The 15931-nt window shown below is 41.1% G+C and overlaps 2 protein-coding genes across 3 annotated transcripts in view; both read left to right on the plus strand.

Moving 5' to 3' along the window:
* Nucleotides 1–9191, plus strand: part of smurf2 (SMAD specific E3 ubiquitin protein ligase 2) — a 43065-nt gene extending 33874 nt beyond the window's left edge. Inside the window, exons 12-19 of the mRNA XM_088316907.1 lie at nucleotides 914–1115; nucleotides 2907–3010; nucleotides 3126–3240; nucleotides 3657–3835; nucleotides 4382–4640; nucleotides 5360–5561; nucleotides 6062–6137; nucleotides 7006–9191. Of these exons, the coding sequence (XP_088173033.1) occupies nucleotides 914–1115; nucleotides 2907–3010; nucleotides 3126–3240; nucleotides 3657–3835; nucleotides 4382–4640; nucleotides 5360–5561; nucleotides 6062–6137; nucleotides 7006–7105 (1237 nt within the window). The 3' untranslated portion in view covers nucleotides 7106–9191. The remainder of the gene's footprint in view (nucleotides 1–913; nucleotides 1116–2906; nucleotides 3011–3125; nucleotides 3241–3656; nucleotides 3836–4381; nucleotides 4641–5359; nucleotides 5562–6061; nucleotides 6138–7005) is intronic.
* A 1641-nt stretch (nucleotides 9192–10832) lies between these two features.
* Nucleotides 10833–15931, plus strand: ddx5 (DEAD (Asp-Glu-Ala-Asp) box helicase 5). Of its 2 annotated transcripts, none has more exons than XM_088316390.1 (13): nucleotides 10833–11002; nucleotides 11616–11793; nucleotides 11915–12011; nucleotides 12100–12233; nucleotides 12312–12377; nucleotides 12476–12617; nucleotides 12697–12857; nucleotides 12942–13114; nucleotides 13193–13303; nucleotides 13374–13435; nucleotides 13502–13561; nucleotides 14812–15033; nucleotides 15199–15931. In XM_088316390.1, exons 1-13 carry the CDS (start codon nucleotides 10950–10952, stop codon nucleotides 15594–15596), a joined length of 1857 nt encoding a protein of 618 aa, XP_088172516.1. In that variant the 5' UTR covers nucleotides 10833–10949; the 3' UTR covers nucleotides 15597–15931. The 2 variants fall into 2 exon arrangements, with proteins under 2 accessions (XP_088172516.1, XP_088172517.1); XM_088316391.1 differs by having other exon boundaries at nucleotides 14812–15046; nucleotides 15199–15373.

Here is a 15931-nt window from a genome sequence, read left to right on the forward strand (position 1 = left end):
TCTTTAGTCTCAGATTAACTGACTTGAACTTCAAGTTCATTTTATACTGCGTTCGCAGTCACACTGACCGACACGTGCTTCCTCTCTTTTCTTCGCTTTGATTCTGTTTACGACCCTGCTCAGAGATCAGCTTACATGTGAACCCCACAGAAGTGAAACATGCTGTGCCTTTTTCATACTTCCGTACAAATATTATTTGCATGTGTATGGGAATAGCTGTCTCTCTAATCCACACTTTTTTTTTTTACCCTTGCATACCTTAAATTTTATGGTTTGTTTATATTAGTTAACATTATATTTAAAAAAAATATTCTATATCACACCATGTTGTGTCCGTCTGTCCAAAGGTCAGTCATTTTGACATGAAAAAAAATAAACCTCAAATCAAAATTATGGTAAATAATTCTAAATTCAGCATTAAGATGCTGTTTTTCCCCATTTTTGTCTGCATCTTTGACTGCTGTTGCTCAATTATAAAATGTGTTTCCGCTAAATTTCCAACTTAACATTATTCTTTTTCTGTAGAATAAAATAGAGACGTAAAAATATTTACATATGTATTCAGGGGTTTTAGCCCCACCTCTTGGTTCGGCATGCAATTACGTTGTCATTTGGCCAAGTTGCCTCCAAGTTGTTCTTTAGGTGTGTGAATAGTCTGAAAATTATATTCATTATTTTTTTATGTTTAGCTATTTATTGCCTTTCCACTCTCTCACTTGCTTTTATTGTTATATCTGAAACGTGGCTTGAGGGACCAAGAAGCTACACAAGTCTAACAATGACTGCACTCATCACTGTGTAGCTGAGATTGAATATTGGCAACCCCAGGCCTCGTTGGCAACAATTGTCTTTCTGTCTCTTATTTTGAAGTCTTTGCCATCTTGCTTAAACTTCTCTTTCCTGTCCCCATTAGTCGTCAGAATCCGTCAAAGGATCAAGTCCAGCAGACTCTGGTGTCCACAGGTCAGCTCCCAGAGGATGCAGACTGTCTCACAGTGCCCAAGTACAAGCGAGACCTCGTCCAAAAGCTCAAGATCCTCCGACAGGAACTGTCTCAGCAGCAGCCTCAGGCTGGGCATTGTCGCATCGAGGTGTCGCGTGAGGAAATATTTGAGGTGAGGACACAATGGCAGCAAGGCGCTCATAAGCAACTTAGCTCCATCACCTGATGTCACTTGCCTTAAAGGCACGCATCAAATGCACAAATACTACAGTACACATGAAACTGGTTTACAAATGGTCTCTTTTATTTAAAAAAAAAAAATGTGTTTTTTTATTTTTATTTAAAATAATGTTGCTAGGGAGGAGCTGAAATACATTGGCATTTCAATTAATGTCAATGGGGGGGGGGTATCACTTGTACATCTAATGCTATTACACTGGCTGTGCAGCAGACAACACAAGTTCTGCTCTTCGTTAACTGTTCCAAGTTATTTTTAGATTCACTCAAACTATGCGAATGTGAACGTTTTATCTCTATTTCTTGTGTAGTCCCATAAACAATACCCCTTGGCAGTTTGACTGGGAGACACACACACACACACAATCACACACACATGTGGAAGCATTTCTGTTTCCAATCGAAAGCAGACCTCTCTCTCAAGTACGTTTGCTCAGCAGAGGAGTGTTTCTGCTTCTGCGAGGTGCAGGGTCTTTATCAGCGCAACAACACCTGCAACAGACTACACGACCCTCATAAAATATGCGGTGGAATGCACTGGAACAGCCATGTCTGTTAATCTGAACGAAGACATTTTTGTTGGCTGATCTCACCGTGAGAGAGACGGGCGGTAGGGCAAAGGACGGCTTAAGGTTGCTCGAGACATAACTGCATAACTTCTCCAGATCCACTGAAGCATTAACTCATGACTGAATGGGCAAGTGTTAGCCCGTGGGCTGTCAGGGCCTTCTACATGTGTACATTTGGGTGTAGATAAGACCTTGCTACCGCCTCCCACCCTCACAGCAGGTCGAAGTTGTCTGCCTCATCTGAAGGGAAGAGTGAAACATTGCGGTGAAAGAGGCTGTGTTATTATAGCCTTATGACTGTGTTTATTATAACTGCCCCTAATCCATTTTTAATGAACCCTGCCCTTAATACGCCGGCAGTCTGCACATGGGATGAACACTTATTGAGCTGGAGCATGACAGCAATGGACCAATTGGTCTAAAATAGGGAAGCGGCACACTTGCAACAGGACTGGACTTTCCAGACTTTGAAGCAGCTGTAAAATGTCTTTTGGTTGAGTGTGGTGCAACATTTTCAGTTCTGTTGTTTCAAAGGATGTGTGCATCTGTGGTGCATCACGCGTCTGTGCAATTTAATGGGAATAATTGTACGTAGTAGATAGGGCTGAACAATTAATCGGATTCAAATGGATATTGCAGTGGAGTTGAATGCAATTTTCAAAATGGCACAATTTGGGCCAGTATATACGTGTTATTTATTGAGTGTTTAGATAAGTTCGGTGTTGACGAAGTGCACCTCACATGTTTTACGAAACATGAAAGTTGAGTTGAAAAACATGGAGAATTGTTAGAATTATTGTTGTAATCTGATATACATAATGATTTACGTTAACGCCACACTTGTTCGGTAGAATTTTGTAAAGGCGTTAACAACTCTAAGTGAAATGGAAAAACAACTCCTCTTTCATGTTCATTAATTGGTCATTTTCCCTTTTTCCTATTTTACATGATAAAAATTAAGTGCATCAGAAGAGGACCTTGAAAAACATCACATATTAAATTGCACTCACAATACTGAGCGGAAAAAAAATCTGTTAGATTTTTTTTTTTTTTTAAATCCTTCAGCCCTATTTGCACATGGTAATGCAAAGGATATATTCTTCCTACATTTTGCTTTTATAAACTTTCTGTAATGAGATTGTGTTACTGCACTGCAGGAATCCTATCGACAAGTGATGAAGATGCGGCCAAAGGACTTATGGAAAAGGCTAATGGTGAAGTTTCGGGGAGAAGAAGGACTTGATTATGGTGGAGTGGCCAGGTAGGAAAGTTGAGCTTTGCTGCGAATAGCCAACATTCACAAGTTGTTGACACCCCCTCAAAATTGTTCGGTATTTTGGTCAACTTGCTTCTCTTTATTTGATCTCTCTGTCCAGGGAGTGGCTCTATCTGCTATCACATGAGATGTTGAACCCGTACTATGGCCTGTTCCAGTACTCCCGTGATGACATCTACACGCTGCAGATTAACCCAGACTCTGCAGTCAACCCTGTGAGTCATGCACAATACAGCCATCAAATGTGACGGCGGCGCAGCCACTTTTAACCAAATGTCCATAAAGAATCTTTTATTTGCCGTTCCTTTCAAACTGTCATTGAAATTGATCGCTTAAAAAAATGTTTCATGATTCAATTTCTCTTGCTGGCTTTCTTTATGAGCTCACTTTCAGGCACTTAAAGGTCATTTCCTTATTATATTTACTTGATTTCAGCTTTCTAGAAAAAGAGTCATTTAGAAAAACAAATTTCCGGTCGTGGTTTTAAGATTCCACTTAATTTTTTTCCCGCTGTTGTTTGCATTTTTTTTTTTAATTGTCTTTCAGTCAGGAGAAAAATAAATTCTATATAATAACAATAAGTTCCACATGTAAATTATATATTAAAGATGCACGTGTCGCCTATGTCTAGGAGCACTTATCGTACTTCCACTTTGTGGGCCGTATCATGGGGATGGCAGTGTTCCATGGCCACTACATTGATGGAGGCTTTACTTTACCCTTCTACAAACAACTGCTCGGTAAACCCATCACCCTGGACGACATGGAGTCTGTTGACCCGGACCTGCACAATAGCCTCGTCTGGATCCTGTACGTACTAGACACATTTTTGCTGAAAAAAAAAAAAGTTCTTTATGGTTGTGATATTATTTTTTAAAAATAATTAATTAATAATTAATATGCAACCGATATTATTTAAAAAAAAAAAAATTAATAATATGCAACCCATCTAAAAAAAATAGCACATGACATTTTGAACACATATGATCATATGAAACAAAACCCTTGACCAGACCTGGTTGCTGGATGACAGCACCCCCTGGGGTTTATTGTTGAGCAAAGCTGAAGAAGTCAGATGATGGAATATTTTATTTTTTTTTATGTTCTATATATATATTTTTTTTAGCTTTTTCAATTGCTCTCAGAGGGATAAATAGCAGTATATACTGGTAAAATGGCATCAGCTGAAAACCTGATATCAATACACTCAATCAACGCAAAATAAAGCAATTTTTACCAGAGGTTTTATATATTATGAGAAAACGGATTCTTTCTTCTCTTTGATTATGTTTTGCCCAGTTTCTGAAATCCTGTGATTGACTTAAAATGGTCATTTAACCCATTATGACTCCTCAGGGACAATGACATCACAGGCGTGTTGGACCACACCTTCTGCGTAGAACACAATGCCTACGGAGAGATCATCCAGCATGAGCTCAAGCCAAATGGAAAAAGTATTCCCGTCACGCAAGACACAAAGAAAGAGTATGTCCGCTTGTACGTCAACTGGCGCTTTCTGCGGGGCATTGAGGCGCAGTTCCTCGCTCTTCAGAAGGGCTTCAATGAAGTCATCCCCCAGCACCTATTAAAGGCTTTTGATGAGAAAGAGCTTGAGGTACTTTCCCTTTGTCAACTTGATTCAATGGAGGGGTTGGCATGATACAGGCAAACAGACACAAACGAGAAGAGTCGCCAATACTCCCAGTGACTCAATATAAGCAGCAATAATATTATTTATTTTTGACAGAGTATTAAGAATATATGCCTGTGTGTTGCGATTATTGTTTTTTCTGCGTGTGTTGCTCCACCGTTTGTGTTCAAATATCAGTTGCTCAGATATTTCCAACACTGCGACTGTCGATGCTATTTGTTAGCCTGTCTATGGCGTTTTCCATTACGATACTGGCGACATTCCTCAGGCAAAGTCGTTTAGTTGTTTTAAAATGTGTAATTGTAATGGTCTTTGTTTTATGTTTAGTTTGAAAGTCAGCTTTAAGTCAGAGTGGCATTAAACTGCTAAAATTATTATTTGAATAATTTTTTACCATCTGACAAACTCCTGTTTATTATGAAGTTGCTTGAGTTTTTGAGGTGTTTAACTGGCATATTAAAGCAGAAAATCGGAAGAACAGCTGGTATATCAAATGAGTTGAGTAACTTGAGTAACTGTGTTTTTGAATAATTCATACATTGTCTGCATTGTCCAGATGTGTTCCTAAAGAGAGATTTTTTTTTTATACTTTATCATCTAATTAAAATCTGCGCATGCACTTAAAATTGTAGCCTGCAAATTTACACTTCTAAAATTAACGTGTTTCTTTCTTCATTCCGCAGCTAATCGTATGTGGTCTGGGTAAAATTGACATTAATGACTGGAAGTCCAACACACGGCTGAAACATTGCACTCCAGATAGTAACATTGTCAAATGGTTCTGGAAAGCTGTGGAGTCGTTCGATGAGGAGCGACGAGCCCGTCTGCTGCAGTTCGTCACAGGATCTTCCAGGGTTCCACTGCAGGGCTTCAAGGCCCTCCAAGGTAAAGTAAGACCAATGATGAGAAGGTGGGAGTGCTTGTTTTAAAATGTTGTTTTCTTCTGCTGGAGCCCTGCTGGCAGATAGTGCCACAGTGGGACAAAGTGCTCAGGCACGAGGAGTACATTCTGAACTTTTTGTCTCATGGGCGGACAACAATGTTCAATATCTTTTTTTCTGGGCTAAAAAGCTAGGGCAAATAAAAATCCAAAACATTCCCTGAAAGCATTAGCTTTCTGCATTGTTGTCTGTGACTTTGCACTGATTGTGATAAATGGACGCCATCAAGGGATGAGCTTCATGGCAGACTCCACTCATCTGGTGTTAGTGTTGCATCCAAATAATACATTTTTCTTGGGATTGTGTCCTTGAATGACTTTGAAAAGTCCCTCTGATGTATTTAATCCCACAGTATTCATCAATGGCGTACTGTCAAAGATTTCTGTAGCTTTTTATCTCATGTATGCCATCTTCATAATATTTTTCCAATTTTATTTCATGTAGGTGCTGCTGGCCCACGGCTATTCACCATCCACCAGATTGATGCCAACACCAACAACCTCCCTAAAGCCCACACGTGGTGAGAAAAATGTTTGAGAAATATATATTTATTTTTTTGGAGGTGACACTAGTGGCTTCTGCAGCAGAAGAAAAGCAAAAGTCAAACAACTTGCTTTGTGCATATTCAATCAGACTTTTCTCAACATTACTCGTTGTCCTCACTAGTCATGAAATTTTGACTTAATAGTAGGACTCGTTAATATCAGGGGCTTATCCAGACGTACTGATAGCATGCAGATGTCAACTAGTACAGAGTTTTGCCTCACTATTAGCATTTATCATGGATAGAAAAAGTCTACACACCCCTTAAAAATGCCAGGTTTGGGTGAATTTTTTTTTTTTTTTTAAATTGACCAAGGCAAATCATTTCTTATTTTTCCCTCTATTAATGTGGCTTATGATCTGTACCCCTGGATTGTGAAAAATATTTTCAAAACGTGAAATAAATGTCGGCACAGTGGACGACTGGGTAGCAAGATGGCCTTTCAGTGTGGAGGTGCAGGATTCTCCGGGTACTCCGGTTTCCTCCCACATATCCAAAAACATGCATGGTAGGTTAATTGAACACTCAAAATTGTCCCTAGATATGAGTGTGAGCGTGGATGGTTGTTTGTCTCTGTGTGCCCTGCGATTGGTTGGCAAACTGTTCAGGGTGTCCCCCGCCTACTGTGGGGGGCCTTACTAGAGTGCCCGAGTCATTCTACCAGATCACTTAATTGTCTTACTAATGAGGACTACAAATCAAGGATGTGAAATAAATGCTCACATGACTTGAAATTTTAGTCGTTGTTTGACACAAATGTACCAGCATTCTTGTCCATTTACATGAACATCCTAATGTTTCTCATACTGCCATAACTTAAAATCACCTTCTCCTATTTTGACAGTTTCAATCGGATCGACATTCCTCCCTATGAAAGCTATGACAAACTTTATGACAAGTTGCTCACTGCGATTGAGGAGACATGTGGCTTTGCTGTGGAGTGACTCTGTGATGATGCACAGTGCAACCAACAACTCAAGTCGCATGGTTTGGCTATGATCCCGCCCCCTTTTTTTACACGCACACACACATACGCTCTATGGTCTTTTTTGTTATTGGAAAAAAAAAAAAATCTCTGCCGCTGCTAATAACTCAGACCATTTACTAACTTGTGGAACATGCAGGATTCGCTGGCTCTTCCTCTTTTTCTATGTCCATTCAAGCATTTTACAATGATGACTATTTCATGTAGCAAGGGTCACTCTGAACCAACGACTGCATATACAAGAGCGGTGTGTTAGCTAGAGTACAGGGTAATTTAATTGATGGTTACCAGAACCACTTGGAAACATTAATTCTCGATATGGAGTGTGCCTTGGACTGATCACGTGGGAGCAAACGGTATCCTGGCCGGCCAGCAGAGATACTGCATGTGCGGATGCAACGATGAGTCTGAATTTGCCGGACAGATTTCCATCGCTCTCCAAAGACAGCAGCGAGGACCCCAATAAGTCGCTGCGCAAGCTGCATTCCCATTGTCACTCATTGTCAATCGGTTTGTTTGAACATGTATACGTGAACGAAGTGCTTTCAATGTGTTATTTTTATATAGTAACAAGGAAAATGGAAGAAAATGAGTACATTTCTAATATATCTAATTTATTGCTGATATATATGCATACTGTATATCACATCTCCCCGTTTCCATTGTTTCTGAAAAATGCAAAGTGTTACTGTTTAAATTATAAAAGTAATTTGTAAGAACAGAAATGTGCTGATTTTCACTCAAATAACTAAATATTTTGGTTCTAATCTTTAACAGGAGGTATATCTTAAATGCTTGCAAATCTCACACACACACACACGCACAAATATCCGTTGAATCTTTGTCAGGCTGAACAGACCCTTTAAATTCTACAGGTATAATTCTGGAGCCGCTAGAGCAACACATTTTGTTTGACTTTTTTTTTTTTTTTTTAACCTTTAGTCAGCGGTCACTCATTATTAACAGAGCTTTATGCATAAATTCAAATGTTTGCTTCTGTTCCTAGACTCACAAGTCTTCGGCTACCATGTGGTGTTAAAGATCGTCAGCATTTGTCTGACTTTGGCGCTCATATACTTGTACGTTTGTTGATTGATTGCTTTTCAAAGTTGACATACACTATTGATGCCTGTTTGTGGCCACAAAAAAAAAGAAAATCGGAAAGAATTAATTTCACTGGCCACATTCTCAGGGGTTATAATGCGGACCTTGTAATTTTATTTTTTAACAACTACACAATCAAATTGACCAATATTTTCTAAATAATAAACATCCACTATTATTGTTTTGGCATCATTTTAGCATGTCCAAACGCTTGGTTGGACATGATCTGAATGAGATTGCCTCCTGCTCTACAGTTCTGTTAATGTTCCATTTGCGAGATTGTTTTTTTACCATTGAACATACAAATCTTGAATGTTTTCTAAAAAATGCTGCCTGTTTAGCAATCTCTCTGACCGTGGACTGTTCTTAACATTTGCATACACTACAAAAAAATGAACTGTTATGTTGTTCTTTAATGTAAACAAGTGTATGCAAAGTGACAAGTGTCCTCACATGGTGCTTTGTACAGTAAAAATATATTGTTCATATATGTGGATCAAACAACTTGTAATTTATGTTTAACTTAATTAGAAACTGATTTTATCTTGTGGGGGGCGTGAGTTGCACGAAACCAGAGGGAGGTTGCTGTGGGTATCAAATGATGACCTAAAGGGCATTTCATCCACTTAGAAGTCCCGTGCACAAAGATAGATCACACTTCATACAATACTTTTCTCAATGACGTCTCTTTGCTGCCTCTCACTGAAGAATTGAAGATCTTATCAACCCAGAAAAGGTCAAGAGATGCAGCTCTTGCCTTTTTAGATTTGTTTGTTTGTTTTTTTAGCATGATCCACTAGGACTATTATCTCTCCTAGCTGACTGATGCAATTTGATGTATGTTAACACTACCATTTTGTAAGAGTATTTTATTTTTTGTGTGTAATTAGTTCTCATTAAACTTGCCTTTGTCTAACAATGTAAGGCCTTGTACGAAGAAATATTGTCTTTCTTCCTTTTCCTTTAGGTATTTTTCAATTTTAATTAAAAAAAAAAATACAACAAAGCAAGTGTGCCTGGTGAATGAAACTTGGTAAATTTATTTACATTTTAAATGGGATCGTGTGGAAAAGTTAGTTAGTTTTCTTCTCATTGATTCATCGTTTGGGGGATGTCATGTTCTCTGTAATGTCATTGTTGTGTCATATTTTTGCCACTTGATGGCTGTCGTCACCAGGGCTGGGTCTACGCAGTGGCAAGAGGTAATCTGGCCCCCTCGAATAAATGGTATACCCCCAAACTAAATCCCTCAAAATACATTAGAAGTCACATTTTATCTCATCTCTCTCCCCTCACGTCTCTCGACTCCGCTCCATTTTCCGTTTTCACTCTGCTCAGAGTATACAGAGTATAAACTTTGCTAAACTCCGTTCATAGTGTTTTGTGTAGTCTCATAACGTAATAAAAATGAAAGTTAATGTTTTTCTCGAAAAACTTTATTTGTTCTGTCAACAACTACCAAAACCATATAACAAAATTATTCTAGTAGCTAACATGTAGCCAATTCTCCTACAACGGATTATGCGTGTGCCTACTGGTACGTTATCTGTGCATGCAGACCACTGTTGAAAGGCCCGCCTCGACCCAACTTCTCGACCCAATCTGGCTGATATCTTACAATCGCATCTTCACTTTTTCACTCCTGCAAAACTTTCAGCAGAATTGTCCCAACCTTTCTTTCTCCTTAGGGACTCAGCCTTGTAAACAAATTAATACAACAGATCATTAGTATGGAGATTGCTTGCATTCAATTCTGCTTGTCATTCAGAGTTTACTCTATATAGAGCACGTAGACAATGCAGCACAATGTCCCCTCAAGATTTGTGGTTGGCCCCTCATGCATGCATACATAGACCCGGAATTGGTCTTCACTGTGTTCCATTATAAATGTAATGCCTAGAAATTCTAATTAACATTCTAGGCTAGAATGTTTAATCGGGCGCTTAATTTGAATGAGGGTTTTTTTTGTGCTAGCTCCTGTTGAACTTGAGTTTTAATGTTATTGGTTAATTGTGAACATAACCCACCAGTTATAAAGGTGTGCAACATTGTTCAACCACATCTACTTTTACATCTCTAATTTACTTCCCCTATGACAATTTTTTTAAATGATTGAGCATAATTTTTATTTAAATCTAGTATTTCAACGAGGGCGTGGAGAATTTAAGTAAGAGTAGAAAATGATTTCCCAAATATTTATAATAAATGAATAATTCTAACCTGAAGCAAACTATAAACTGACGTAAGAATGCCGTGCTGACTACGTTTGGGTTGGTCCTCGTGACGTCATTTGTGGTATTTCACGAGGAACCTCATTACCAAATTTGGTCTGGAACATATTCATCCGCCATTTCAATGGTTTTTGGGCATTCGCTACCGAGTGAGACATAGGCCAATGGGATATTTCATTTGTTGACCTTTGGATTTTGCTTCATATAAATACATTCAAAAGAAACGTTTAGACGTCAGCAAGTTAATTTATCATTCGATGCTCTTTCTTACCGCTGAAGTCAAAGGGGAAGAAAACATACAGGCGGATGAATACAGCGGAAGTCGAATTTCCGCTCACTATATAAGCCGGAACACCTTTTTCTTTAACCGGCATTTCGTCACCGCTACCGAGGGTTAAGTAAATTGGTGACCGGCGAAGTATAGTTAGCTTTTATTTTTGATTCAACGTTACACAAATACTAATCAACATGCCAGGATATTCCGACAGAGATCGTGGCCGGGATAGGGACAGAGATCGAGGGTAAGTACATACTTTTAGTTTCTTCAAGGCGGTTTTCACCCTCGTGGAAAATGGCCGCCCGGGCTTCGCCAAGGAATTAATTTTGAATACTGTGTACCTGACTCAAATTTGGCGGAATGGGTGAATTTGAGTTAATTGTAACATATCCACAGGGTGACTAACCGTTGCCACGTGTATTCGACAATAGCCGGCAAACGGCAGCCTGCTATCTTTGGCTGGAGGCCTCGTCTGGCCTCGTGCCTGATATGGCGGCTTGCAGTTAGCTTCGAGCTACCACTTTGTTCGACGTTCGACGTAGTCCAACGCAGTGAAGGCCAAAGACTTGCCTCCGAAAATGAAAGACTTTTCACACGTGACAATTATTGGGTCTTGTTGAACTTGATACCGCCATTCGCTGTTACGTGTTGCTAGTCGGCTCTTTTGCCATGTAGTAATGGTGAAGCGCATACAAAATGCCGGCTGTTTCCATTGTTCCTCTACTGGCTGGAAAGTATATAGCAGCAGGACATTTTCTTACAATGACTCAGTTAAGACGCGATTCTTTGATTTGTTCGTCGATGCCCTCCACCGGATGGCTTTAGTGTTCCTTTATTTGAGCGACCTCGTATTTCAGTTACGGTGGCGGCCCTCATCGTTTTGGTGGTAGCCGCGGTGGCGGCGGTGGTGGAGGTGGACCAAAGTTCGGCAATCCCGGTGAACGCCTGAGGAAGAAACACTGGAATCTGGACGAGCTTCCCAAGTTTGAGAAGAACTTTTACCAGGAGCACCCGGACGTATCGAGGAGGCCTTTGGTGAGTGCCGGCATGGTCCTGTGGTTACGCAACACGTGTGCGAGTCCACTACACGTGTTGGCGTTATGTAATCAACGTGGTCACTGTACTCAATCGTTTTCTGAATTATTTCAAACTATAGCAAGAAGTTGAAAATTACAGAAGGATGAAAACAATCACGGTGAAGGGGAGGAACTGCCCGAACCCAATTGTGAATTTCCATGAAGCAAGCTTCCCATGTAAGTACTGTGCATATTTGATGGAATTTGAAATTGTTGCATTCACAAACATGCATTGATTTTGATTTTTTTTTAATCTTCCAACCAGCCTATGTAATGGATGTTATCAACAAGCAAAACTGGACAGAACCAACCCCCATTCAGGCTCAGGGCTGGCCTTTAGCACTGAGTGGTCATGACATGGTTGGCATTGCACAGACTGGCTCTGGCAAAACTCTCTCTGTAGGTTAACATGATTTGAGATGCAATGGTTGGTGTAGTCTTTGGAAATCTTGTAATTGCTTTGTATCTTCTGTACAGTATCTGTTGCCTGCAATCGTTCACATCAACCACCAGCCTTTCCTGGAGCGTGGTGATGGACCCATTGTAAGTATTTTTTATTTAGAACCTTTTGACCGCTTCAAAATAAATTAATGTGAGTTGCTGTTCAAGCTTTTGTGTAACTCAAAATTTTCTATTGTCAGTGCTTGGTGTTGGCTCCAACTCGTGAATTGGCACAGCAAGTGCAACAGGTGGCTGCGGAGTATGGCAGAGCTTCTCGACTGAAGTCCACGTGCATCTATGGTGGAGCCCCCAAGGGGCCGCAAATTCGTGACCTTGAGCGAGGTAAGCTGTTTTTTAAATTGGAACTTAGGTTTGGTATTTCATTCACCTGGTTAATCTTTGGAAATATTTCCTTTCAAAGGTGTGGAGATCTGCATCGCAACTCCGGGCAGACTCATTGACTTCCTTGAAGCGGGAAAGACCAACCTGCGTCGCTGCACTTACCTCGTCTTGGATGAGGCTGACAGAATGTTGGACATGGGATTTGAACCACAGATCAGGAAAATTGTGGACCAGATCAGAGTATGTTTCAAGTAATTTTTTTTATATCAAAATCCCACTTTGCGTTTTTCAGTTTGATCAGTGCTGTATTTGTTTGGTCTGCAGCCTGATCGTCAGACTCTGATGTGGAGTGCAACCTGGCCGAAAGAGGTACGTCAGCTGGCTGAAGACTTTTTTAAAGACTACGTGCAGATCAATGTGGGGGCCCTGCAACTCAGTGCGAACCACAACATCCTTCAGATAGTTGATGTGTGCAACGATGGCGAGAAAGAGAACAAGTTAGTACATAGTAACATGTAATCATACAGCTGTAAACTTGGTCGAAATCATGCATAACTTTATTTTCCCCCCAAAAGACTCATTCGCTTACTGGAAGAAATCATGAGTGAGAAGGAGAACAAGACCATCATCTTTGTTGAGACGAAAAGGCGGTGTGATGACCTGACAAGGAGGATGAGGCGGGATGGGTAGGTTGCAACCAAAAAAACACAACAACTCGCGGACAGCACATTAATGAAATGGTCTGGAATTCTTTAGATGGCCAGCAATGGGAATTCATGGAGACAAGAGCCAGCAGGAGAGAGACTGGGTTCTTAATGGTGAGTTGACTTATTAGAATGGGACCATTTTCAATTTGAAGGTCATAACATTTTTTTTTTTTTCAGAATTTAAATATGGAAAGGCTCCCATACTGATCGCTACAGATGTTGCATCTCGTGGTTTAGGTCAGTATCCCCCGTAAAGCACTGAAACGTTTGCATTTTTTTAGAAGAAAGTATATTTGCTTTCTTTAACTCTTCTGCTTCTCTCTGAGTCTCTCCCATGGGCCAAAGGAGCAGTGTTTATGGCAGGGCCTTGGCATGACAATCCCAGGTGTCCAGAGGGGGAAGGAGGATTCTTGGAGATGTCCTGACTGGCGAGGCACGGGTCTCTCAGTCGCGCACATAAGCAGAGGTTTCAAGGTCCGAGTGCAGCATACAACGCGCTGGCCTATCTAAAAGTGGGGAAGGCCACAGTTCCTCCCCTACTCGCTCGACTGTTCTCTGGCAACGGTTTGGACTGCGTCACACACCCAGGCTCTGTAACTGTCCCAGCTGAAAGCCCCGCCGCATTGTTTGGACACACGCGAGTCCTGAGTCATTCCTACGGTGCTTTCGGTTGCGTAGACGTGTTGTAAAGCATGGGTGGCGTCGCTGTGTCAGTTCAGCTTGCGTCGGACGAGCATCTTGTAAGATCGATTGGAATCTCACCTCTGCAATAACATGGCTACTGGCGCTTTTGGTGACAGTGGGACATGCTAGTTGGACACATTCCAAGCTCACACTCCTCCCTCGCCTGCGTTACAAAAGTCATGTCGAGACCTGCCAACGAGAGACTGTGTGATCACTGGGATAAACTTGCCCTGGCGACTGGGGTGCGCTGTTTGTAGGCATCCTGCAAACCGGTTCACATCTCCTACTTACTTGACTAGAGACTACCGTGTGAACTTAGTAGCACCTTCTCACCAGTGTTCGTTGACAAGTGGATGTTGAGTCAATCACTGACACTAGGAGACAGTAGTGTGCATAGTAGCCCTACTGTGTATAGACAATGTGGTGGGTGCGCTGCGATGGGAACGGACTAGTGAATGCACGCTCCAATGAAGGGTAAGGCTTGTGATCTGCTTTTTTTTGGATGGTTTGGTCACAAAATGGAGGACATCGGGGTTTTTTCTGTTGTGTTTTTTCTCCTCCTAATTCCCCTCAATTAGAAGTGGCTGGAGTGTGCATTGTTTCTCTCTTCCCACTGTAGTCTCCCCATATGTTTGAATGCAGCTTTCTAATTATTTTTTTCCCCAGCCTTTTTTTCGCTTTCCCCGCCCCATGACGCAACTAACAGTACTTTGTTTGATCTGGTTGTTGTGGTGGCGCTGGCGCACGTCTTTGTGTGCTGTCCTCCTCTTTCCCTTTTGCCACACCGCACCACAATCTTACAGATGTTGAAGACGTGAAATTTGTCATCAACTTTGACTACCCCAACAACTCTGAGGACTATATCCACCGCATTGGCAGAACGGCCCGTAGCCAAAAGACAGGCACTGCCTACACCTTCTTCACTCCCAACAACGTGAGGCAGGCCAGCGACCTTATCTCTGTTCTACGTGAGGCCAACCAGGCCATCAACCCTAAGCTCCTCCAAATGGGTGAAATCAGAGGAGGTAAATCAAATTGGTGAGATACGGAAACTGTGCTGTCAAAATGCAGCCACTTTTTATTTCTCTGCTAAGTGTCTTTTTTAGTTATATATATCTTTTTTTTTTTTTGCTACATTTGATTGAGTTTGTCATAACCAGAGGGTCCCATTAACTTTGCTCTCTTTGCAGGTCGTTCAAGGGGAGGCAGAGGTGGTGATTTTGACCGCAGGGATCGCTATTCTTCTGGAAGGCGAGACTTTGGCAGTTATAGGGACAGGGATAGCAGTAGGGGCTATGACAACGGACCAAACAAGAGCTTTAGCACAAATACTCAGAACGGAGGCTATGGCGGTAACGGCAGCAGTAGTGGTGGTAATACTTTTAGCGCCGGCTACAATGGCAATGGACAGTCATTTAATAACCAGGCAGCATCCTTCCCCCCTCAGAACAACTTTCAACCCCAGCAGAATGGTGCAAGTCACCCCCCGTTCCCTTTCCCCCAGGCACAGCCCCCCCAGCAGCATCCACCCCAGCAGCATCCGCCTCCACTTGCGCCGTACCAAATCCCACCGCAGTTCCCTCAGTAAATATCTGAAGTAATTTATTGCTTTTTTGACTATTAAGTTACCTTCCTAATCTAGGATTTGTTTTTTTTTTTATTTACACAACAGGGTTACAAACATCTTTAACCTAGTGAGCATTTTAAGATCTGCAGTGCAACGGTGTTGCACATTTTCTTTTTCGCCCCACTTCTCCGCTCTATTGTCATTTAATTTGTTACATTCCTCGGTAATATTTAGTTATGTTTTGTACCAAGTAATTTCAGGAGTACTGTCTTTTCATGTGTATCCTTGAGAGTGAAGTTACCTCCCGTCATGGAAGTGCACTGCATGATCTTTACAATAAAAACGAAAACACGTTA

The sequence above is a fragment of the Idiotropiscis lumnitzeri genome, chromosome 15 (assembly GCF_059441095.1).
Source record: "Idiotropiscis lumnitzeri isolate Australia: NSW breed Sydney's pygmy pipehorse chromosome 15, RoL_Ilum_1.0, whole genome shotgun sequence".
In the NCBI taxonomy this organism is placed as follows: Eukaryota; Metazoa; Chordata; class Actinopteri; order Syngnathiformes; family Syngnathidae; genus Idiotropiscis; species Idiotropiscis lumnitzeri.

What these genes read in the sequence shown, in the direction of transcription:
- ddx5 (XM_088316390.1), top strand. Translation starts at nt 10,950, where the DNA reads ATGCCAGGATATTCCGACAGAGATCGTGGCCGGGATAGGGACAGAGAT. An exon ending in GATGGCGAGAAAGAGAACAA is followed by an intron (nt 13,115 to 13,192) that starts GTTAGTACATAG and finishes TCCCCCCAAAAG; the next exon opens with ACTCATTCGCTTACTGGAAG. An exon ending in GAGAGACTGGGTTCTTAATG is followed by an intron (nt 13,436 to 13,501) that starts GTGAGTTGACTT and finishes TTTTTTTTTCAG; the next exon opens with AATTTAAATATGGAAAGGCT.